At 42.5% G+C, this 23,848-nt stretch overlaps 4 protein-coding genes across 6 annotated transcripts; 2 read left to right on the forward strand and 2 right to left on the reverse strand.

Moving 5' to 3' along the window:
- Positions 1-778: 778 nt before the first annotated feature.
- spmip11 (sperm microtubule inner protein 11) lies at positions 779-2,115 on the reverse strand. Its single transcript, XM_071894570.1, has 4 exons — positions 2,025-2,115; positions 1,133-1,204; positions 908-1,037; positions 779-827 (listed from the first exon to the last, which is right to left on the reverse strand). Exons 1-4 carry the CDS (start codon positions 2,113-2,115, stop codon positions 779-781), a joined length of 342 nt encoding a protein of 113 aa, XP_071750671.1.
- Positions 2,116-2,510: 395 nt separating this feature from the next.
- On the forward strand, positions 2,511-7,019 carry LOC139908001 (polypeptide N-acetylgalactosaminyltransferase 6-like). Of its 3 annotated transcripts, none has more exons than XM_078288489.1 (11): positions 2,511-2,626; positions 3,186-3,643; positions 3,747-3,919; positions 4,387-4,536; positions 4,680-4,911; positions 5,007-5,124; positions 5,325-5,525; positions 5,621-5,752; positions 5,839-5,940; positions 6,065-6,223; positions 6,762-7,019. In XM_078288489.1, exons 2-11 carry the CDS (start codon positions 3,207-3,209, stop codon positions 6,873-6,875), a joined length of 1,818 nt encoding a protein of 605 aa, XP_078144615.1. In that variant the 5' UTR covers positions 2,511-2,626; positions 3,186-3,206; the 3' UTR covers positions 6,876-7,019. The 3 variants fall into 3 exon arrangements, with proteins under 3 accessions (XP_078144615.1, XP_078144616.1, XP_078144617.1); XM_078288490.1 differs by having other exon boundaries at positions 2,587-2,626; positions 3,400-3,643; XM_078288491.1 differs by having other exon boundaries at positions 2,611-2,626; positions 3,315-3,643.
- Positions 7,020-7,303: 284 nt separating this feature from the next.
- g6pd (glucose-6-phosphate dehydrogenase) lies at positions 7,304-17,062 on the forward strand. Its single transcript, XM_071894561.2, has 13 exons — positions 7,304-7,337; positions 8,817-8,938; positions 11,976-12,013; positions 12,168-12,276; positions 12,400-12,617; positions 12,929-13,087; positions 13,838-13,963; positions 14,385-14,478; positions 14,616-14,802; positions 14,893-15,128; positions 15,231-15,307; positions 15,566-15,658; positions 15,749-17,062. The coding sequence occupies exons 1-13, from the start codon at positions 7,316-7,318 to the stop codon at positions 15,837-15,839; spliced, it is 1,572 nt and encodes a 523-aa protein (XP_071750662.2). The 5' UTR covers positions 7,304-7,315; the 3' UTR covers positions 15,840-17,062.
- A 573-nt stretch (positions 17,063-17,635) lies between these two features.
- Positions 17,636-23,640, reverse strand: LOC139908008 (glycerol-3-phosphate dehydrogenase [NAD(+)], cytoplasmic). Its single transcript, XM_071894565.2, has 8 exons — positions 23,597-23,640; positions 21,971-22,148; positions 21,463-21,603; positions 21,101-21,239; positions 19,515-19,627; positions 19,174-19,410; positions 18,886-18,992; positions 17,636-18,740 (listed from the first exon to the last, which is right to left on the reverse strand). Exons 1-8 carry the CDS (start codon positions 23,638-23,640, stop codon positions 18,644-18,646), a joined length of 1,056 nt encoding a protein of 351 aa, XP_071750666.1. The 3' UTR covers positions 17,636-18,643.
- Positions 23,641-23,848: the final 208 nt, after the last annotated feature.

Below are 23,848 nucleotides of genomic sequence, written 5' to 3' on the forward strand. Positions count from 1 at the left end.
TGCTATTCAATACAGAACTAAGCTGTTACTACTATTGAGACTTATTACTCAGATATTGGGCATCATTCACAAAACATGTCTTCATTTTTTCTGACACTTTTAGAAAATAATAACAATTTCCAATGGTGTTTTTTTACTAAAAGCGGCTTTTAACAATACATTAAAAATCATGTTTGTATAATGAAATGAAGACCATTATCCTCCAAAATTCAGAAGTAAGCATTATTATTTCATACCTCTAGGGGACAGTAAAATCTCACTGTGTCTATCTCAAGCCACGGGCCTGGGCCCCTAGGGAGGTCGCACGATTATTTATGGCATATGTAATATACAAATGTATTATTTTGTTTTAAATCTTTGTGATAAATGCTTTTATCCTTGTGCAATGAAGATTGTGTGTAACCATCTAGTCTTCTTCCAATAATCAATAAAGTTCAGAAGCACTGTTCTGGAAAATTGAGTTACTCATAGCTCAATAAATTATTATTTTATTATAAATATTACCTATAAAACTGGTATCAAAACAGGTGCATTGGTTTATGCAAGAAAAATCATTCTCCTCAACTGATGAAAGAAGCATCAAAATGAAGCATGGAAAATCTCCAAAAGTGAATCTGCTATCAATTTAATCTTGGGGATTTACATCACAACTGCTGCTACTGGTGTGTGTGTGTGTGTGTGTGTGTGTCTGTGTGTGTGTGTGTGTGTGTGTGTGTGTGTGTGTGCATGTGTGTGTGTGTCCTTCTGAAACTGAGCGAAAAAACCCTGGAGAGGGTTATTAGAACAGGCTGAACTCCCGGTCCGTCATTGACATTTCTTTTACAAACCTGTGAAAGTAACAAGTAGACGACAATCACAAAGATCTATATGAAAAAGTTGAAAAATCAGATTTGGATCGTTTACCCACTTGGTCATCTCACTGTTCTTCCGGGGAAATCGTTCGATTTGGGCCCATGATTCAGGACTCTTTTCCTTGGATAACAGCCATCCATACTGCTGGCTGTCCGTCACAGGCATTAAGTACAGCTGGTTAGGAGCTGGAGAAGAGAGGAGATCAAGCCTTTCACCATAATTACATACATTTTTTGTCATAACGTCTTACACCAGACCCCTTTATGTCTACTGTACTCACATCTGGGTGTCTGAACCCGTTTGACCATCTCTCTGTATCGCTCCTGGCTCCCATGATGGATGTCACTGCTGTGGGGAGGAGGCTGGCTGTAAACACTGCACATGTCCGTGCATCTGAGGGGGCCCTGTGGTACTTGAAGAGGCGGGGGCAACCCTGATCTGGAATTGCTCCCACCGTCTGTGAGGAGACATGTTACTGCATGCTGATCATTACTTGTATTACATTGTTACAATAAGACCAGCTATTCCCAGTAGAGATGCTGCTCAGAGACTCTCATGAATATCATGCAGTAAGTCAGGGCTTCCTAAACTTGTTAATATAAAGGATCCTCAAATAGATATAGATTTGACCATGGACCCCCATTGCATTTAATTTCAAGATTTTATTCCAAGGATTTTTGTTGTTACATATGACTTGTCACAGAATAAGGACTAGCCTACATAACAGTCTATAATGTAGGTAGGGAACTGGTAGTAGGAACAGTGAAACCTGTGAATAAAACAGTCGTCCATATACATTTATCCTTTTAACTTAAGGGGGATTAAATAATGGTGAAAATAAACTCTTTCTCGTTCTGCTAGGGACCCATGGGAGCCCCTCAGGGACACCTAGCGTTAAGTTAACTGCAAGCTAACGTTACTGGCTAACATTAGCTAACGTTACCCCGTTTAGTATCATCTTATTCAAGACGTAACGTAAAGCATGAGTAATAGAAGTGTAGTATACCATTTTTGCTATTTCTTACAGACTTGTAAATGAGTATTTATTGTACTGTAAGCAGGTTAAGAGGTCTGTTTTTCCTATGGTTGTTCCCCTCTGGCTGCACAGTAAACGTTAGAAGCAAATGAATTAAGGCAAGCAACTGACCCAAACAAAACCCATCTCCTCTTACCCTGGGAGTGAGGCGATCCTCTTGGATTCACTATCATTTTATCCCCAATGGGGTTTTGATAGCCTAAATTTGTTATCCCGAAGAAGGCCATTTGGCACAGTCTGCCTCGACACTGTGAAGCCGTGCAAGGCTGAAAAAAAGTGCACAAGGCAGCCCAGCCTGTAAATAAATCACAACTTTTGGGTTTAGACGGAACCATGGCAACAAGCTCCGCCCACCAGAGGAGTGCGGGTTCCAGACCGGAGGAGCCCGACCTGATCTTGGGTCAGTTGGTATAGCGGTAGCTATGTAAAGTGGAGACACGCCTGAACCCACATCAGAAAGTCAACACTGAGATTAAACAAGTCACAATAAATATTTTGCCAGGAGAGAGAAACATGTATCTTCGTATGAAAGCATTAGACTGACTTCAGTGTTCAATGTTTGATTATTATGCTGCCTTCCTGTGGTTATCTTGCTCAGCACGCCTATCTGTCTATTGTAAGCACGAAGCAAAGCACCTGTGAGCAGAATATCCCTCACACACCTCACCCAAACTGGAAGACGGATGACTGCGTGACACATAGGGAAAGACAAGAAAGGTGGAATGAAACTACACAACTGTGAGTAGGATTTCAAGTGAGATTTTATTTTCATGTATTTTTTTATTTTCAAAAACTAGGCCAGATAATTTTAAATATTAGAGACAGTATTAAACCAGCCAAAGTGTCCTTTACTATCTAATTCAGCACTATGTATATACAGTATTGATACAGTATTGATAGTGTGTAATGTGTCTTAAACTATTTATTTTGTACAAAGCCATTTCATTTTCTACTGTTAAACTGTGGGCATATTGTATGCGTGGATTGTTTAATTCTCTGTCATTTTGCTGGCTCATTTTACCAGTAGCCTGAGAGAGAGAGAGAGCTTGTCCAGGTGTCATATCTGAAGACATATTTACATGAAACTTGAATGTGGTCTGTCTCATAGACCTCTTTCATGGTGAGTGGATCACAGATGGCAACTGTGGAATGGAGTAAAAAAAAATATTTTGGCTGATTAACAGTGTCCAATAAGTGAATAAAAATATAGTAGCCTTTTTGTGATGTGAGGTGTTGGTATCTTTTCTGATACTGTTCAGTACAGCTGGAGCAATCAGTCATTTTATCTTCATTTTAGGGCTTCCTTCACTCTGGAGCCATGCGTTTTTTTCCCCGCCGACTTCATGTAAAGCTGGCCCTTCTGGCGAGCTTTCTGGTTCTACGACTTGTGATGCAATATAATATGGAGAGCACAACATTGCCCCAGCTTAGGGATTTGGCAGACAAACAGCTCCCTGTGACAGGTGTCCAGCTCGGTGCCCTTGCGCCCGGGCCTTCACCTCCTCGGACAGTCTTCACAGATCCCCGCTGTCCGCCTGGCTTCTACAGCAAAGAGGAGCTCGGGCCCCATCTGGAGAGGCCTCCCCAAAACCCCCGGGCACCAGGCGCAAACGGTGAACCCTTTCTGTTAGGCCAGATGACATTTGTAGAACTTCAAGAAAAACAAGATGGGGTGAAGAAGAACCAATTCAACCAGTTTGCCAGTGACCGCATCTCCCTGCACCGTAGCCTGGGCAATGACACACGGCACCCAGAGTGAGTATAAGCTCAGTTTACCTCAAGGAAAAGTGATTGTGAGGAAGAGAACTCTGTCTTTTTTCTAACATCTGATACCTAACTTCCGGTTTGGCTCTGGCAGTTGCGTGGAGCAGAGGTTTCGGCGCTGCCCCGGTCTCCCCACCACCAGTGTGATCATAGTGTTTCATAACGAGGCCTGGTCCGCTCTGCTGAGGACGGTCTACAGCGTCTTGCACACGGCTCCTGCAGCCCTGCTCACTGAGATCCTCCTGGTGGATGATGCCAGCACAGACGGTGCGCATACAGGACTTCTCCACAGTGCTGCATGTGTTGAGATGGATGCAAACGTATAGGCTCACATACATCCTTGATTCCCTAAAAATCTCTAAAAATCCTAGGTAGATTTTAGTAGCCGATTTTAAAACACATGGTTTACGATGAAGTGCTCTGATAATACTTTCACTCATTGAAACATATTTACAAATAAACAAAATAATATACAAAGCTGCACTACTTACGACTTTAGAAATAGCCTCTCCTGGAGTTTTGACTTGGTCTTTCTGTATTTGCGTGGATGTCTGATATGTGTATTTGCACAATGGAGCACAGTTGTTACTATAAAGCTATTGTCATCCACTTCTACAGTGGCACAGTGACATAACTTCAATAATTACTTCTACTTCAATAACTTGACTGATTTCACAATTTTTGTTCCTTTCCTCTTATTTACTATTTATTTTCTTGTTGACTTCTCGTCCTAGATCACCTGAAGACCCGTCTGGATAAGTATGTGCAGCAGCTGAAGATAGTGCGTGTGTTACGACAGAGGGAGAGGAAGGGCTTGATCACAGCCAGACTGCTGGGGGCCCAGGCCGCACGAGGAGAGACCCTCACCTTCCTGGACTCCCACTGTACGCATCCCACAATGCAATGCTTTCCATCATCTTCATGCTGGATTCAGTTGGTTCTCTGTTTTTTTTGTGTTTTTTTTAATTTGATCAGCTCGGATCAAATGCAAAATCAAAACTCATCTACTTTCTGCATCCCTGGTTAGGTGAGTGCTTCCATGGATGGCTGGAGCCTCTTTTGGCTCGGATAGCGGAGCAGCCTACTGCTGTGGTGAGCCCTAAAATCGTTATAATTGACCAACACAACTTCATGTTCAATAAGCCCGCTGCTAAACCCCATCATAGCCGTGGAAAGTTTGACTGGACCCTCACTTTTGGATGGGAGACCATCCCAGAAAAGGAGAAGAAGCGAAGGAGGAAAGAGACGTATCCTATCAGGTACTATAGTCAGGTACACACACACACACACGCACACACACAGATTATATCAGTTATAGTCACTAATAGTAACTGATTTGTGACTGTTTCTGTAGAACTCCTGCCTTTGCTGGTGGCCTCTTTTCCGTATCCAAATCTTACTTTGAGCACATTGGGACTTATGATGACCAGATGGAGTTCTGGGGCGGTGAAAATGTGGAAATGTCCCTCAGGGTAAGTACAGTCTTCTCCTATAAGGAAATAATAGCTTCCCTTTGCTGGTTGCAGACAAACAGCATTCCTTGGTTCATTCTTAACCTGCTCCTTTGCTTTATTTTATTTTCTGCTGGACCACTATATTCCAAAGCTTGGATCGTAAGAAATTAGTCTTGAGAAATGAATGAGCTCTGACTCGTGTTGTGTGTGCTCTCCAGGTTTGGCAATGCGGGGGTCAGCTGGAGATTATTCCTTGTTCTGTAGTGGGACACATTTTCCGCACGCAGAGCCCGCACACCTACCCAAAGGGCAGACATGTGATCACCCGCAACCTGGTCCGCTTGGCTGAGGTCTGGATGGAAGAATACAAATGGATCTACTATCGTATGAACAAAAAGGCTGCTACCATTGCCAAGGAGGTATTTGTACAAGCGGGGAAGCTAGTCATATCGCACAAGTTGATGTGTGACCTACTCCACCCCACATTCCTTTTCTTTTGTCGTTTTCTTCTCAGAATACATTTGGGGATATTTCTGAACGTCTTCAACTCAAGGAGAGGCTAAATTGTAAAAACTTCAGTTGGTACCTGAACAACGTTTACCCAGAGGCCTATGTGCCTGAGCCCAGTCCTGCCATGTTTGGAGCGGTAATCTTGCTTTGATTTTATTAACATTCAGTCATCTTTCATAGGATATTACATAATACTTAAGAAGTACTCTTTTTTTTCTGCAGTTGATGAACTCTGGTTCAAATAAGTGCCTGGATGTGGAGAAGGGAAAAAAGGGAGGGGAGCCGGTGAAAATGCACACTTGTCACTACATGGGTAGAGCACAGGTACTAACTTCTATTAGACCAACAGAGGAAGCTACAATGCAGTTTTAAAGTTTATAGTGTGATAGCAATGAGATTGGGGATTATTTTTACTTACTCTAAACATATCTGTCTGTGTGACTTTTAGTATTTTGAGTACACATCCCAGAAAGAGCTGCGGCATAACGTCCACGCACAGCTGTGTTTGCATGCAAACCCTGGAGCAATTCTGGTGTCTGTTGAACTGTGTCGCTTTAAGGGCAAAAGAACTGCAGCGGCTCCTCAGCAAGTGTGGCACCTCACGCCCGTAAGTATTTCTAAACTGTAACTTGGGCAACTGGTATGACCACATTGTCCGTACATGGGCAGGTCAACAAGCCATAGAAAAGCCATTCTAAAATTTCCTGTTCCTCATCCTTGTCCTACTTCCCTAAGTTTGTTCCAGTTTCTCAAATGTTGCACTCTTCTGAACGCTCTGAAGCAATGATTCTCAACATTTTTCTATGTCAATGACCTCTAATTTAGTCCACATTAGAGCCACAGACCCCCATTTGATGAGATTTTGTCTTTTGGACCCAAATCTGACAATATTTTTATTGTTAGATATGATTTTGTCCAGAATTCCAAGACTACCTATATTTTAGAGACAGTGAAGCTATAGTAATTCTTCTACATTCTCTAATTGTGTTAACTTCTTGTAAATTAAATAATGCTGAAGTTGCTGGGGACCCCCTGGAACCAGCTAAAGGACCCCTGGTGGTCCCCGGACCCCACGTTGAGAACCGCTGCTCTAAAGCACACTAAAATATATTATAGTTTCCATCGGCTTGTTTTGTTGTTTACAGGGCTCCCGTCTGAAGAACCCATCGTCAGGCAAATGTTTGACAGTACTGCGAGATAAAGTGATGATGACTGCCTGTGAATCCACCAATCTCAGGCAGCACTGGGTCTTCGTCTGACTCTAAAAGATGCACGGCAGAGCTGTCCTTATGTTTATTAAAAAGTGTTTGACATATTTGCACATTTGCACTAATGTTTTGGATTCTTGATATTAAAAATGCTACAAAATCTGAAAGTCTCTGAAGACTGGCAATACTTCAAGAACAATGATGGAATTTAAATGTTTTTTTTTCATTAAAAAAAAACAAAAAAAAAACCATTTTGAGCTTGTTTCCGCATACTCGCAATTTTGTTGCAATTGCGACCAAGAGCTGCACTCCACCTGTGCAGTTTTCATTAGAAATAGGGACAAGTGTGTGTGTGTGTGTGTGTGTGTGTGTGTGTGTGTGTGTGTGTGTGTGTGCGTGCGTGTGTGAATGGGTGGGGGGCACGCCCACACACGCGCTTCCTCGGCTTTTGGAGCCTCTCCCAATCCATGACGTCATTGGAGCCGACAGTGATGGGAACTCGAGCGAGCGCTGGTGAGTTTCTCTCAAACCAATAAAATCACTCTATTCTGCTTTGTCATTTTAACAGGGAAGTAGGCAGGACTGCACTCATGAAATGCGCTGGCTTTGCCCGCAGTTGCTGTTTCTAAGTTTTTAGCCCGTCGGTTTTGGTCAGGTTAGTCGCCAAATTCCCCAGCTATCGCCTCGTAAACGGACTTGTAAGTAGCTCTCTGTATTTGCTGTGGCTATTTCACCGTTTCGTGCACGCTGACTGTTGTCCTAGCTACTTGTAAGCTAGCTGGCTAGCAGGGAATGGCCATATGGATTTGCTGCTTGTCAAGTCATGTTGTCATAACAGCATGGGGAGCTGAGCCTTGATGACAGGGCGGTTTTAGTATTAGCCCAGTTTACAGCCAGTGATCAAATGCCCCTGCAGCTTAAAGTTTAGCAGCATAATCTGAGCTCTTTCATCCCGGACATTACTAGCTAACTAGCTAAAAAACAATCATTCATGAGCAACAAAATGTCAGCCCGTGTTATCTTGATGTGTTAGCCGAACGTATCCACTTTATCACGCTGGCCGCAGTAAGGTTTAGCCGTCTAAATACGGGATTGAGGTGAGGATTTTACTAATATCATTATAGTTTGTTATGCAGTGTGTGTGCCAGGCTATTTCTGGGACTGGAAGCGCCGTAGGGAGTGAGTGTAGGAGGGCCATCTGACAGAAACACACGTGAAGTGTGTCTGAGTGGGATTATTCCTGACATTTTTGGATTGTTGCCTTTCTCTTTGTTGTTGGAGCTGTCTGCACATCTCGCCCAGAGAGACCTTTGTCTTTTACAAACAACTTAACACAGTCAACTCTGAATATGAGAGATGCGTTTCTCTTTGCATGTAACTACTGATGTTTGTTTATTGTAATAGACCTGATCAGAGGATTGCAAGCTTGTAAAGTGTTATGCTCCAGAAAGCCTGGTGCCACAAAAAGGAGGAATGCAGATGGTGAAATTGATGGGTTATTTCCCTGAAAACACAAGTATGCTACTTCCTGATTTGACTTGTTGTTACCTCCTTGGTTGTTACCAGCTGAAATTAGTCACAGGGAAGTAGGCCTAAAATTGTTGCAGCTGAATTGAGTCACAGGGAAGTAGACCTAAAATTGTTGCAATCTAGGTTTCTCCCAAACAGACTGCCTGATGTTTGATGCCAAGAGAATAAAATATGAGTAATATTTAAAGGGTTTAATTGCTTGTTGTGTGGCTTGAATGTAAGACATTACCTCTACCAGCCAAATGTTGGCCAGTTTGCTTACCAGTGTGGCATGTTACATATTTCTGTTATGCAAAATTAAGTGACAGGCTTCAGTGCACTGGCAAAGTTTTTGCAAGGTAGGCTACAGTCTGTGTATTGATGTGTAATATCATCATGGACTATTGATGGATGGCTTAACACAAAAGAACATTTTATTTTATTTGTTTTAACTTGATTTTCTTGCTCTCTGCTCTCCTCCAGAGAAAATGAGCAACATCCCCCTCTCTCGCTCCGAGGTGTTCGGGGAGCTGAGGAAGGAGCTGCATGAGGATGAGGAGTTCCGCCAGTCAGACGCTCACATCTTCATCATCATGGGAGCATCGGTGAGAGCGGGGGGGGGGGGGGGGGGGAGTGAAAGTCTAGTCTGTGATTATTTCAGTAAGGTATAAAAATGGGAACTGCTTATACAGTGCACACTTGTGAAATGCCCTGCTAATAAATGAAAGGACTAATGGTGAGCTTCTGGAGCAAACTCGATCACACAGGATTTACTGTGTGATTTACCAAATAATAAAACTGTTAAGACAAGTGTACTGTACATAAACTTACACTTTGTCCCATTTTCATTATTTTATTGGCAGTGTAGCCAACTTAGGTAAGGCTTTTTGGGTACATGGTTGTTGTGATGAAATCTCCACAAACAGTGCAATAATTGCACATGATCTGATTGAGGAAATGTGGAAACTGATTTCACTGAGCTTCTGCAAATAAGCACCACACAGTCATCTGAGCTTTCTAAAGCCCGGCATTGAGACAGAGAATATGTCAAGGTTCCTCTTCGCTTCCCCAGTTGTGTCGCATACAGAGCATTTGTTGGCCAGTGTTGACTGATACAGTCGTATTCGGTTCATTTCTTTGGGTGCCACAGTAAGTTCATCCATCTCAAACTGACAAGAATGCTGTGAGAAATGTCGCTCTTTCACAGCGTAGAATTTCCTCGTACAGTATAGGCATCTAGTCCAGGAACTCACCTCAGTCCTGCCATTGTTAAACATTTTAGGTCTATTTCCTTCTTACGTTCTTTTGCATTTTCCCTGTTCTATTTCCTTCTATGCCTTCTCCTTTGCTACCAAGGCTTAGAACTTTCCTAAATTACCTGTCTTAAATGGAGAAATGCAGTCATTACTCTAGAAAGTGGATTTTGACGTCAGCTGTACCTTTTTGCTTTCAAAGCGTTCTCTATAATTAAAAATGAAAAGACAAGCATTCCCGTAACATTATTTCAAACAAGTATTGTTTGGTCTGTGAGAACAAAGATAAGTGATCATACCCAAATTGTATGCGTTTATTTGGTAGGATTCACCCGATATTCTGTAACTCAAAATTTTGCTGTTAGCCGGCTTTGCTTTCACTGATCAAACAATATTTCTGCAAAATAATTCTGCAAAAGAACACTTCTCTTATCTCTTTTATACTAAAGAAGCCATTTCAAAGACTGTTGTCATGGTGTTTGAACATGGATGGTTTTTGTTTTAAAAGAGCAAGTTTGCTTGCCTGTCTAGCTAGGCCAAGTCATTGGCTATCTCTTTATCAGTTCTCTTGCACTGGTTGCTCTTGGGTGGAGAGAGTGGCACTATCGCTGAATTTTGCTGTGTCACTCTGTCAGCATTTTCTATTCAATTGAATATAGAGGCATGTCGGGGGAAGGGCATGGCTGTGCACAGGCTAACTCTGTTCTGGCTTGTTTCATGGGTTTAGTTGTCCAATGCACAAATATTGGCTGTGTTATCAAACAGGACACTGTGTGCAGTGCTGCAGTTGTTTTACCGGCTCTACTGTAGGCTACAGTTTCTCAAATAGCCCTCTCATGCATTCATTACCATGTGAGTACACACAATCACACCACATTCACCAACACAGTCTCATTGCAGTAGGCAGGGCAGTGTAGGTTTAGTAAATATTGCACATTAACATGGCACACTGGAATATGAGGGTTTTCCTGCCATTGCTGTCATGCAGCTAACAAATCACCTCCATACACTTGAGCAATTTATTCAACATGTCAGTTCAGTTTCATGATGACAGGAGAGGTGTGTTTGAGTGGACAAGTTAGTTTTTTATTTTATTTAACCTTTATTTAACCAGGACGTCCACTTGAGATTCAGAATCTCTTTTGTGAGGGAGACCTGGTCAAGACAAATAAGAAGTAGTAACAGAGCAATTAAACATCATAAAAGACAATAAACAAAACAAAACAGTTAAATACATTATAAAAACAATAAAACAGTGAGTTAAAACACACATAACACATCTGACCCAGCAGAGAGACAAGGAGCAGTGAGGAAACAACAGCTAATGTTGACCACTGTAGGCCATCATGTGTGTCATCAATCTGCATCTTACACCACATCGGTTTGAATGATTGACCAACTTCCTAACCGCAATGTGTCAATAAATGCCATGGTTGATTGGCACATTGGGGGGCATAGTGGTATGGCTATTATCATATTATCTTAAACAAAACGCAATTATTATCCATCAACAATTATTTTCTTAACTGCATTATGTTAAACAAAGAGATAAATTTATAATCGATTCAAGTCGATTTATTATTCCAAGTTGAGCAATTCCCAACTTGGAGTATTTCATCAGTTGCTGACTAAAGGGAGATGAGCAGTAGCTTTGTTAATCAGAATATGATTACATTAGGATGCACATTAGAAATACATTAGGAGTGATTTAGACAAACAGGATGTGTTTTTCGTGCTCTATTATGGGGATCCTTTTTATTAGGCAATCTTTTAGTATTTATCATCAGTCTTTGTCCTTGTAAAATTCACAGTTCATCCTTGTATTGCTGTTCGCCATAGGTCATCCCTGATCTCCCTTCCTACCAGGCTTATGTCATGAAGCTGCTTTACTGTAGCAGACAGTGGCATATCAGGCTCATTAGCAAGTATTGGCATAGTTATCTAGTATACAGTACAGGCCCGTTGTCTAGTGAAACTAGACCATGAAAAGGGCGATTCTGTTACATTTGTTCTTTCAGTCATACATACTAAGCAACAGGTTTTTCAGGAGTATTGTAGCATGCACTATGGCAACATCTTGTCTCCAGACTGTCTCTTTGTGGTTGGCACTTGCTCCCAGTGGGATTACTGGGGTTGTGCAATTCTTAAATAAGCCAAAGCAGCCTACTTACCTGTTGCCACACTGTGTGACCTGTAGTGCTGTAGCATCTTGAGACTCTTACTGAGGCTTGTGTGCTGGAATAATAATTACCACCCTGGCAGACTGCACCGACCAAGCAGCAGCGTAGTAACTCCACAACACGCCATCAACATCTGTGTAATGATTGTGTACCTAGCCTATATTTTTATGGGCTAAATCTTAATCCTGAATATGTGTTTACACCTGTAGGGGGATCTAGCTAAGAAGAAAATCTACCCAACTCTGTGGTGAGTGAACCCTCCAGCCCCAGTGAAAGGGTTTTACATCATTAGCATAGCACAGGCTGATGAAAGCTCCTAATCTGGACTGCTGCTTGTGAAGTTGGGTATAATCAGCCATGTGTTTCTCTATTCTCCCCCCTGGTCTTCTGTTCTCTACCAGGTGGCTGTTCAGAGACGGCCTCCTCCCTGAGCAGACACATTTTGTGGGCTACGCTCGCTCTGACTTGACAGTGGATGCCATCCGGACTTCTTGTCTTCCCTACCTGAAGGTAAAACCAGAGCTTTGAGATAAGAACTGTTCACCTCTGACAAAGAGGTTTTATCTTGGGGCATGTGTAATTTAACTCATGTTTGTGCTAAAAAATGTAAATGCTCTCCCCTTCTTGCCCCAGGTGGCAGAGTCGGAGGCAGACCGGTTGTCGGTTTTCTTCAGCAGGAACACGTACGTCAGTGGGAATTACGCAGATGAGAGTTCCTTCTCCAAGCTCCACACACACCTCCTGTCTCTGCCTGGAGGAGCCGAGGCCAACCGGCTCTTCTACCTGGCCCTGCCGCCCACCGTCTACCACGATGTTACCAAGAATATCAGGCACCACTGTATGAGCACCAAGTCAGTGCACACACACCTCTGTCACTAACTCTGCCGCTGTGTCACACTGTTTACTCCCTGTTTTCCAAGCCCTTGTTCATGTCTGTGTGCTTTTCCCACTTTGTCTGAATGTCTGTAATCAAATAAGTCTGTAACCAAATAGAGCTTGCCTTCATTCTCTGCAGGAAATGAGTTGGTCATATTAAACCCAGCTGTGTTCCACTAATGTGGTGTCGTATTGACGAATGAGGAGGGATGAGCACGGTCTCAGGCACGCTGAACAGGACTTAATATGTTCATTTTCTCGTGTGTGTGTGTGTGTGTGTGTGTAGAGGCTGGAACAGGGTGATCGTAGAGAAGCCGTTTGGACGCGACCTGCAGAGCTCAGAGGAGCTGTCCACCCACCTCTCCTCTCTCTTCACCGAAGAACAGATCTACCGTATTGATCACTATCTGGGCAAGGAAATGGTGCAGAACCTCATGGTGCTTAGGTAAGAAAACCAAGCACAGATTATTTACAGTCCCACAGTGCATTCATGGACTTGCAAGCTACAAGGTGTGATGTTTCATAGTTGAGGTTCACAATAACACAACTTTTACTTCTGTTTATTAATTAGATGCTCAATAAACAGCAGAAATGATTTGGGAAAAAAATATTTTTTCAAGTGCTGTGAACTGGAATGAAGCTTGATGGTGCACATAGAGGAAAAGTGTCTGACTGACCTGAATTTGTAACTGAATGTCCATTGTGCCGTGGCAAAAAAATCCCTTCAAAACACACAATGCTCCTAGCACACCTAATCTTTTCTTTCCTTAGCATTATCGGTATCTTCCAATAGCACCCGTGCATTTTTTCCCTATGAACAATTGAGGTGGGGTTTTTTTTAGCGCAAAACAAAGAGCTGTTGTTGATTTTAGGGTAATTTGACTAAGAATTATGGAACATGTTGTGATTGTTCTAATGACTTCCATCTGTTTGGCATGAGTAGTGGCCTACTTTTTGTTCCTAACATTTGTGTGGTGAACACCAGAAATTACCAAATGATACTCTCCAGTTTCAGCCGGTTTTTGGTTCTTTGGCCTGAGAGAGCCCATCTGGATATCACATGAAATAAATAGGAATTTCCCTCTAACCAAGAGCGAGACTGAAGAAAAAATGTTAATGCATGTTGTCACAGACAGCTGTCTTTTGCGATGTGCATGTCGAACAGCGGAGGATGACCATGTGATCTGTGTTGCAGGTTTGGGAACCGCATCTTTGGGCCTATCTGGAACAGGGACAGCGTGGCCTGTGTCGTCCTCACCTTCAAAGAACCCTTCGGCACTCAGGGACGGGGAGGCTACTTCGATGATTTCGGCATCATCCGGTGAGGAGAAATTACTCCACTTTGTCTTGCCGGCATTGCAACATTTACACTGTACTGTTTCAATAACCCTAGTTTAAAGTGAAGTTATACAAAATTATTTGAGAGATAAATAGAGATCAGTGCCAGGAGCTTCTATACTTAAGTATTGCATTTTGCATTTGCAGTTGTAAATTTGTAATCATTATTGTCATCAATAAACCATTATTATTGACACCTCACTGCAAGCCGAATTTCCCTATTGGGGATATAAAAGTTTTCCATTACTGCTGTTTCTATTTCTATTAACACATACTGTACATCACTATGAACACATGGATCACACTCTAGATTAATCTGTTATAATATTAATCAACATAATCACAAACATCACATTATCCTTTCTGTCTTTTGTCTGGCCACCTGTTCCCTTTATCATGGTCAGCGATGTCATGCAAAACCACTTGCTCCAGATGCTCAGTCTGGTTGCCATGGAGAAACCAGCTTCCACCAGCTCCGATGACGTCAGGGATGAAAAGGTACAAAATCACTTCCCAGAGACCCCTGACACTCTGAACACTTCGTCCGACACTGGTAATACGGAGATGTGTTGCAGTTTATGTTCCTCAGCAGGAAAAATGGGTAACGCTTCTCTAACCATTTGCACCCTCTGCAGGTGAAAGTGCTGAAGTGCATCACTCCAGTGTCCATGTCAGATGTGGTGCTGGGCCAGTATGTGGGGGATCCAGAGGGAGAGGGAGACACCAAGCTGGGTTACCTCGACGACCCCACAGTTCCTAAAGGGTCTACCCAGGCCACCTTCGCCACCGCTGTGCTCTACGTGCACAACGAACGCTGGGATGGTAAAGAAACTGTCCCCTCTCCAAAACATACTGACCTCACATCATCCTCTGCTTTTCATGACGCAGTCACATGAACATCTCCCTCCTCAGGTGTCCCTTTCATCCTCCGCTGCGGGAAAGCCCTGAACGAGAGGAAAGCCGAAGTGAGGCTGCAGTTCACCGACGTTCCAGGGGACATTTTCGGAAATCAGTGCCGCAGGAACGAGCTGGTGGTGCGCGTGCAGCCGAACGAGGCCGTCTACGCCAAGATGATGAGCAAGAAGCCAGGAGTATACTTCAGCCCCGAGGAGACTGAGCTGGACCTCACCTACAAGAGCAGATACAAGGCAAGACACGCATTACGTTTTAGGGAGAGATGTACTTTGCTTTTCCAAATTTGTTGTTTGTTGTATACACATTAAAAACTAAGTGTTGTGTTCTGTTTTAAGGATGTGAAGCTTCCAGACGCTTATGAGCGACTCATCCTGGATGTCTTCTGTGGGAGTCAGATGCACTTTGTGCGCAGGTCTGTCTTTGTTTTGGACTGCCACTGTCTCTTATTAGGGCTTGTAAACTAAATCTGTCTGTTGAAATACTCTGCCTGTGTGTGTCTGTGTTTTGGAAATACTACTTTCTTACCACTAGATGGAGCCATAGTGCATCTTTTCTCTGCCTCAGCATGATGGAGAAGCATGATTATTTGTTTTTATACAAGAAAACTTTCTTGAGACCTCTATCAAATGAATTTGAATTTTAAATGTTTGTACTTGTATTTTCTGTGCAGTGATGAACTGAGGGAAGCGTGGAGGATCTTTACACCTCTCCTTCATCAGATAGAGAGAGAGAAACCTCCCCCCATTCCTTACAAATATGGAAGGTAGGAAATGTTTTTGGGTATGCCCTTAACTGGAAGAAAATGTTACCGTTAAATATTCAAATTCTGATTGGGTCTGTTTTTATTCCTCAGCCGCGGCCCAACGGAAGCAGACGAGCTTGCAAAGAGAGTTGGATTTCGCTATGAAGGCACTTACAAATGGGTCAACCCTCACAGACTGTGAGCTGGGATGACAGAGGAGACAAGGGGAGGAATGGAGGGATGGGTAGTGGGAGGGGTGCAGCGGGGTAAGTGAGCCGTGTCATGTTCCAACTGGAGTACTGGAGGGTTTTTGGGTCAGGAGGTGTTTCCACTATGTGGATCCGTCACAGTAGCAGCAACAAAAAAAGGAGCAATTTGAAAAAATATAGTAATATAGCGTAGGTCTCAGGTACTGGAAGTATTTGCTCCCTGGAGCCAGTTCATCAGACCATTTGATAGATATTTAAAATGCAATATAGTATTTCCATTAGCATCAGAGGCTTATAACGTAGTTTTGGTGGTAGAATCCAATCTAATATCATCACAGCAACCTAATATATTTTCATTCAAAAGTGGGACCAAGTCAGTAGGAGAGGGAACAAGAATATCTGAGCATAAGTATATTTTTCTGGGTGAAATGTTCTGATAAACTGGCTCCAAGTGTCACTGTCACCCATGAGGTCTTAGTTAGGTCTTAATTTGTCAGGATGTTAAATGGAATATGGCTGGTACTGAATGACTCGGGATCAAGAAGAGATCAGAGCAAAACAACACTGCAGTTACAGAACATTTCAGCTGAGTCACTTACTGAAACTACTGTACCAAAGATGGGTAATACTGAACACAGCAGAGACGGTGAACAAAAACAACCTGCTAATGAGGAAAGGAATGATTGTCCACCAGCTGTCACTATTGCATTATAACCAATGTGATTGTAATACTTTTATGCTTTGACTGCATTTAAAATCACAATTAGTGTAATCTCTTTTTACAATTTATGTACTCTCTTTTGCCTGTGCCGCCGGGGACCAAGGAAATCAGGTTGTGTAAGATAAACATTATAGACTTACTGTTGCTGTGTGGTTTACTAAGGGTAAAGCGTTATTCATTTGCAGGCAGTTTATCTTCAAAGCATTCATACTAGAATAGTCTTAAGTGCGCTTAAGCACAAGAAAAGTGAGCTCTCTGTCTTGTGTGTTAGCCTCCCTTTTGAGTTTCATTCCTTTTTGTTTACATTTTTTTCCAGGTTTGTTTAAGTTACTGATGTTCATTCCAAATATCAAATATTTAGACAGTATGCAGTGTCTACCACAGGTCAACAGTCCATGTCTTTGTAACGACGTACTGTATACTGTTGTTGACTGCATTGACGTAAAGCTAGCTATTTATTGCCACAACCTGCAATAAACCAGTCTTGTTTCTCTACTCTGTAAAACTGTTTTTCATGTTTTGTGGTAGTGGTTTCTTACAGGTTCAAAGCATGCAAGCCACTAAACCATGATTAAGGTTTTACTACATGGGAGATTAAGTAGGTATTTGTTAATAAAGATAATCTTCTGAATTGCTTTTACTATTGCATTTATATGGGAAATGTTTAGGCTTTGGATGACTATATGTAGTCTAACAACCCCAGATTAGTGTACAGTGGCGTGTATTCACTCGTTACACGCCTGCATACAAATGTAGCGCTGTAGTAGCACACAGTTGCAAGAAGTTGGAATAATTTAGCCGATTATAGAAGATCACTGAACTTCTCTTAGCATCTGCTAGCTGTCATGCTGTTGTTGACTATCGTCGTGGCAACATGGCCTATTCTCTTCCCTGGCCATGTCCTTAAACAGTAGTATATTCTGATTGCATGTCTTCCTGCCAAAATTCCTACTGTGGTGCTTGTTCAAAGCCAAGAAACAAGACTCTTTCTGATGCTGTGAGACCAAATAGGAAATGAATGCGGCCATGATATGATGACAGAATCAATAATTTATTTCAAAAGGCAAATGTTGACAATTTCTTAAACACAGTAGCCACAACTGAGTGAAATACAAAGGCAGGATCATGGTGACGAATGGCATAATGGGAGGACGTTAATGAGTTAAGTCTTTGGTTTGACAACGGCCAAGACTTTTAGCAACCAGACATTGTAAGGCACTTGTTTTTTTTAACCGTTGCTATGCAAATCTACAGTAAATTAACATACAGTACAAGACAGGAAATATCCAACTTAAGAGTGAATTATGCAAGACACTTAAGAGCATCCAAAGGCCTAATCACAAATATTAAGCCAACAAAAGTGAGGTATTACATTAATAAATCAAATAACATCTGGTGAGGGACAGAGGCGTTTCATTGGACGGCAACATGAATGTTAGATTCAAGGATAATTCCTTCTACACATGACTGTCAAGTGGCTCTTTGCTTTGAGTAGTCGACCCTGGCAAAATCAGAATACATGATTTGGCTTTATAGTCATTACCATACAAATATTCAGCAACTGCTTATAGTAACTGAATGGCAGTCAAGTACTGTACCATGATTGAAATTTCATGGCCAAACCTTATTTAAAAAAGTTTCATATTAAGTTATGATGGTATTGTGATGTCCTTTGGATTTTTTGCGTTAGTGGTAGACAAGTTTTACTGTCGTTATGATTTTTACCAGAGAATCAAAGGATTTCATCTGACTCAGAGACCATTACTCAGGCAAAAGAGCTATCTGACTATCAGATGAAAAAAAACCCCCCAGCAATTATCCTTCAATGGACGAAAGCACTTAAAAAGATGTCAGAAACTGAATGTAAAGAGAAAGTGGTTAGACTGCAGCTGAACACACACACAAATCTTATGCGACCTCTCCGAAGAGCGAACGTGAAGTCCGCTCATCGGCTGGAGCCGGCTCGCTGCGTGACAGCTGTGGAGTGACTGGTGGTCTCCCGTCTTATTTCTAACAGGCAACAGATGAAAGTGATGATGATCTTCTCCATTCAGAAGGCACTTGGTCAGTTAAATATTACATGTGTTCGGGGTGGTTCTGCAAACAGCTTATGAACTCTGTGACTGGATGACCCTGGTAGCAGATCTGATACACGGCATTGAACAGTGGGAACCTGGGAGGAGGAGGAGTCATTGTTGAGTGCTACAATAATGCTGGATTTGACACCTGAATGGTCTTTTCTAACTGATGCAACTGGAAACAGCATGTGTCTGCATCTGGTTTTATGGAGGCACATCTGATGTCTGCGCTTTACTTACTTGTCAATCAGGTTTTTGTGCTTGAGGATGAGATTGACTTCAGCTGCCGTTGCTGGTCCTTGCAGCTTCTGCCCATTCAGCATCTCCTTCTCCAGCTCCTCAATGGACTGGGCAGAGAGGAGACATGGATGAGGTCAGTAAGCTCTTATTAACAAACCAAGACCCATCTTCAGCTTTGCCTGCTGCATCTAATCCCGCTTGAAATCCCTAGGCCTTGTTTAAGTTCTCAAGAAAGACAGGCTTATGAAAATCAAGAACAAGTAAAAAAAAAAAAACCCAAGCTCTCACCTTCCCCGTCTTCGCAAAAGCTTCTGCTACTTTGCGGTTGCGGCCGCCATAGCAGGTTGTGATGAGGTCAGCCACACCGCAGCTCTCCAGGAAGGTTGCCGAGGAGACGGGCCCAGCGGTGCAGAAAATGCGGGCAAAGGCGATCATCTCCATCAGGCCCAACCTGATCACTGCTGCTTTAGTGTTGTCCCCAAAGCCCAGACCGTCACAGAAACCTGCCCCGACTGCCACGATGTTCTGAGGGGCCAGAGGAGGAGGAAGTGTGTCAGCGCGCCGGCTGGTTTTAAAGACAAAGGAAACATGAAATGCTGCCCGATATTATTTGTGAAGAAGTTGTTCACCTTCAGGGCTCCACAGATCTCCACCACATCGTACTCTTCTACTACAGTGACCCGGAAGTTGTTGGTCTGCATGAGCTCCTTCAGGAGAACCCCGTGGTTTTTATTCTTACATCCTGGACAGAGAAAAGAGGAAACCGTTTATCTACACACATCTCCACAAGATTACTAGTTTTGGTAGTCACTGCATTCAAATATTTGAGCTGATGATTATCATGAGTCATGGTCATAACAGTGACTTTGCATCTTTTTAGAATAATGCTCCAAGGCCCCCCCCCCCTCCTTTGATGATACTAAATCCCATGAAGCATCATGCTTTCATGTGACGCATACAATGGTATACAATGATATGAAGAATGGAGGTGTCAGACAAAACCCGCCCACTGTCATATACACAACTACAAAGCAGCTTAAACTTTCACCCCCATGCTGACACCGCATTAGAGTCTTGAGAAAGGGAACTGACACAATTTATCTGTTGTTAAAAGAAAAAGAACATCCCGGATTTAAAGCTTCAATAAGCAACTTTGACATTAAATAACAATAAAGAAGATATATTATGCATTATCAGTCTGTGACCCTGCGTGTACATGCCTAAATCCCTCCTGTTTGCCTGAAATTGGCTTTTCAATGATGTTGGGAATATTTTTGGCATATACAGTGAAGTCATAGCAACAACAACAATGGCGGAAAACTGTAAGAAACAAAAGAATAGCAAAGCTAAATGAGCAGCAGACCAGACCTGTTCAAAAGCACGGTGAACATTGGCACTGCTGTTTCACTGCATACTGCCTCAGGGTTGCCAGGTCAGGAAAATGTTCTAGCCCAAGAGTCACTGAAAACCTGTCCACAAAGCTGCCAAACCAGCCCAAAATATACCTGCCAGCATTTATTTATTTTATTATTAGAGTGAATGCCAATGCAAAAATGAGTTTGTGTTATTTGAAATGATATTTATTACCCTACACAGAACTGAATTTATATTAAGAGTAGGGAGTCTTAAAGAGTAAAAGAGAGAGGAGAGATAAATCAGCATTTATCTTCAAGAAGATTCTGTATTTGTGATGTTACCCAAGACTAGGGATCTAAACCTTCCGATGTAATCAATATAATCTAATCTCTTAAGTAGCAAATGCAGTGGATTTACCTGGAGGAAAACTGATGTCCTCAGTGGGTAGCCTCTCACTCACACACTCACACAGACAGACCAAACTGCCCTCTCAATTAAGTCTTGCAGTCTTGGCAGGTTTTTACACACTGAAATTTACTTTCACTCTCAGATCGCTGCACATCCAAAAAGAAGCCCAAAAATCCACTGTCTATGGCATTTTTTTTTTTTACCCACGATTCAATTTTAAAACTCAATTTGGCAGGAAAACAGTGGACCTGGCAACCGTAGACTGCTTGCATTTGATGCCTGCTTCTTCAACACCAGTTGTGGGATGCTTATGGATGCCAGTTACCTCCGCTGCAGGCTAGATGCAGTTTCAAGGTTTGCCTTATTTACACAACAATCTTCTGCAAATCAAGTAAATGGTGTCAAGACAAATCAACATGCAAAACACATACAACACAAGAACCTGACTAACCAATTGTGGTCTCACAAAACTTCTCATCAGCAACCTCGTTGGCAATGTTGGCTCCCATCAACACACTCATGGTGATACCCAGCTTCTCCTGGATCACATCAGAGATGAGTTTCAGTCCGTCAGGCCCCTCGTCTACACCCTGGAGCAAAAACAAACATACACAGATAGCGCACTTAAACTGAGACACACAGAGATTAGGTGGGATATGAGGAAAAAGACCACATTTATCCCGGCATGCAGCACAAATTAGCTACACACCGAGACAAAAGGTTAGTAATTGACAAAGCGTGATAATGAGGCACAGATGCCACAGGCTTTCATTTAAGAATCACAGTAACAGAGAACAATGTCACAAGTCTAACCTTGATGAGGGACATCCCCAGTGCATCAGTCTTTATCTTGTCCTTCATGGTGTCACACACTCTCCCAATGAACTGGTGGGGGATCACAAACACCAGGATGTCTGCATCACTGGAGGCCTCCACCAGGTCTGGGACAGCCACCTGTAGGGGAGAGGGGGATTGTAGGAGACATGACAGTCTGGAGTCTGATGCAACCGACCTGAGAACTGGTGTAACACAAACTGCTCTAGGACCAGCCACATGCAGAAAACTGATTTCACAGTAGTTAGTTTATAATAATCTATTGTGAAGGTTGTGATGAAAGAAGCCTTTAGAGTTTCAAGGACAACTGTTGCTACAAAGCATAATATGTACAGTCGGAGCACAAAATGCCCCGAGCACCCAAATCCCAGAGTGAACATTTGGGACTAAACGAGGCAAAGCAACAGGCAGATGACTTGATTCACTGCATTAGATTAAATGGTGCCAAAATGTGAGCAACCTTCCTGTGAAACCAACAGTTTCTTACCACATTGGATGGCAGCTTGTGCCCAGGAAGGTACTTCACATTTTCATGGTCAGTGTTGATTATTTCAGTCAGTTTGCGGCCATTCACTGTCTCCTCAAACACCCACATCTTAACGATGTTGTCGAACTTTGAATTCTGAGCAGCATTGGCACCCACTATCTTGGCAATGGCAGAACCCCTGTATTGTAAAAACAGTTACAAGTTAGTACAAGATTTGGAGTAATAATTATAAAATCAATTCACACTACATCTAAATGAGTGTAAACATAGCTTGGAAGTAGGAAGAAAACGCTTTGTCAGTGTGGGTTTAAAAGACCCATGTATCATCAGCAGAGAGGTTTTTGTGAAAGAAGGGAACATCCTGTAGTAGTCTTAGTGGTTAACAGAGCTCGTACTATCACATGATGGCTGCTTTCACATCATGCTGATTAGTTCACCAATTCATTAGTATTCTTGGCACTGCATGTGTTTCTACCAACATGCTTCACTGTCAAACGCTGCACCATTACAAACTGGCTGCAGCTGTTGGATCACCAACACCTGTTGTTTGCTCAGCAAGAAGACCATGTGCAGATGCACTTCTGTGGACTTTTGTCAAAACAAACCCCAAATGCTTTTGCATGTTTGCCTCTAAACGTACAGCAGTCACTGGTAACCACAGTCACCTGACAGGCAGCACACAAGATCAGCTCCAATGTGTGACCAGCTAGTCCCGATTTCTGTTTTCTATTGTATGGACACTTCGCCAATATTGGCAAATGTACATAAGCGGTAAAACGTGATACGATACATTTTACTAATTATCTCTCCCATTCGGTGAAAAATGCAACTTTATAATAAATTTCCTTGTTATTTCCCACAGTCTAGCTCCACTACAATACAGACTGGTTGTCGGGAGCAAGCAGTGTGGACCAATTATATAAATTGAGATTTTATTAAAATAAAGTTCTGCTTGGTTGACCAACTATATGCCGAATTTACCAAAAGACCCTAAAGATTCATGAGATGCCCGAATTTAATATCTGCCATGTATGCACATTTGCAAAAAAAAAAAACAAGGCAACTTTACATTGCACCACTTTTGAATGGAGTTTGGCGTTGGGTCCTGGGTTACTGGCTAGCATGCACCATGTCCAGTAATGCAGGGTACAGTAGCAGCTGGATGACAATAGTGTAATGTGTTGCTATATATTATGAGCAAACGAGTACAGCAATGATTGTGATGTGACATAATTATAAGTTAGCGTTAGCTAATAGATTAACGTTAGAGTAGTTAGCTAGCTAAATTACATGACCACAAAATCCTGATAATCGTGAATGAGACATGTGGTCGGTTTTCTGTAAGCTCAGACAATTCCACAGCATGTGACCCTGAATGATCAAAGGTAAAACTGGCTAGCATACCAGCTAACCAACGTCATTTAGCTTAGCAAGCCAAGCCTGTTTTCTACGGAAAATACGGCTAAGTTAACCGCTGCTTAACGTTAGCTGTTTGCTCAGTCGTGCTAAATTGGCTAGCAACGATGTATGGGGTTGACAAGCAACCCCATACATCGTGTGATGGCAGCGTAGCCAGCTTTAAGACGCCGTCTGTCTACACAACCAAATATGAACATATTAACTTGCCAATTTCCGGAGCCAATGATGCAGACTTTCTTCGGAGCTGCCATTGTGAAGTGGTAAATCAATGACTGGGTTGGAGGTAAACCTGCGGTGTGGATATGCAGTCAGTGCATAAACTAACGAAGCAATCCTCTTGTTTTATTGGCCTGTGGAGGGGAGACACTGGCCCGCCCACTGTTTTCGGCCAAGTCTGCTCATTCATTGGGCTGACAGATAGGCTGGCAGGGGTTAGTAGGCTCAAAGTAAATCGGACAA

The sequence above is a fragment of the Centroberyx gerrardi genome, chromosome 14 (genome assembly GCF_048128805.1).
Source record: "Centroberyx gerrardi isolate f3 chromosome 14, fCenGer3.hap1.cur.20231027, whole genome shotgun sequence".
NCBI lineage: Eukaryota > Metazoa > Chordata > Actinopteri > Beryciformes > Berycidae > Centroberyx > Centroberyx gerrardi.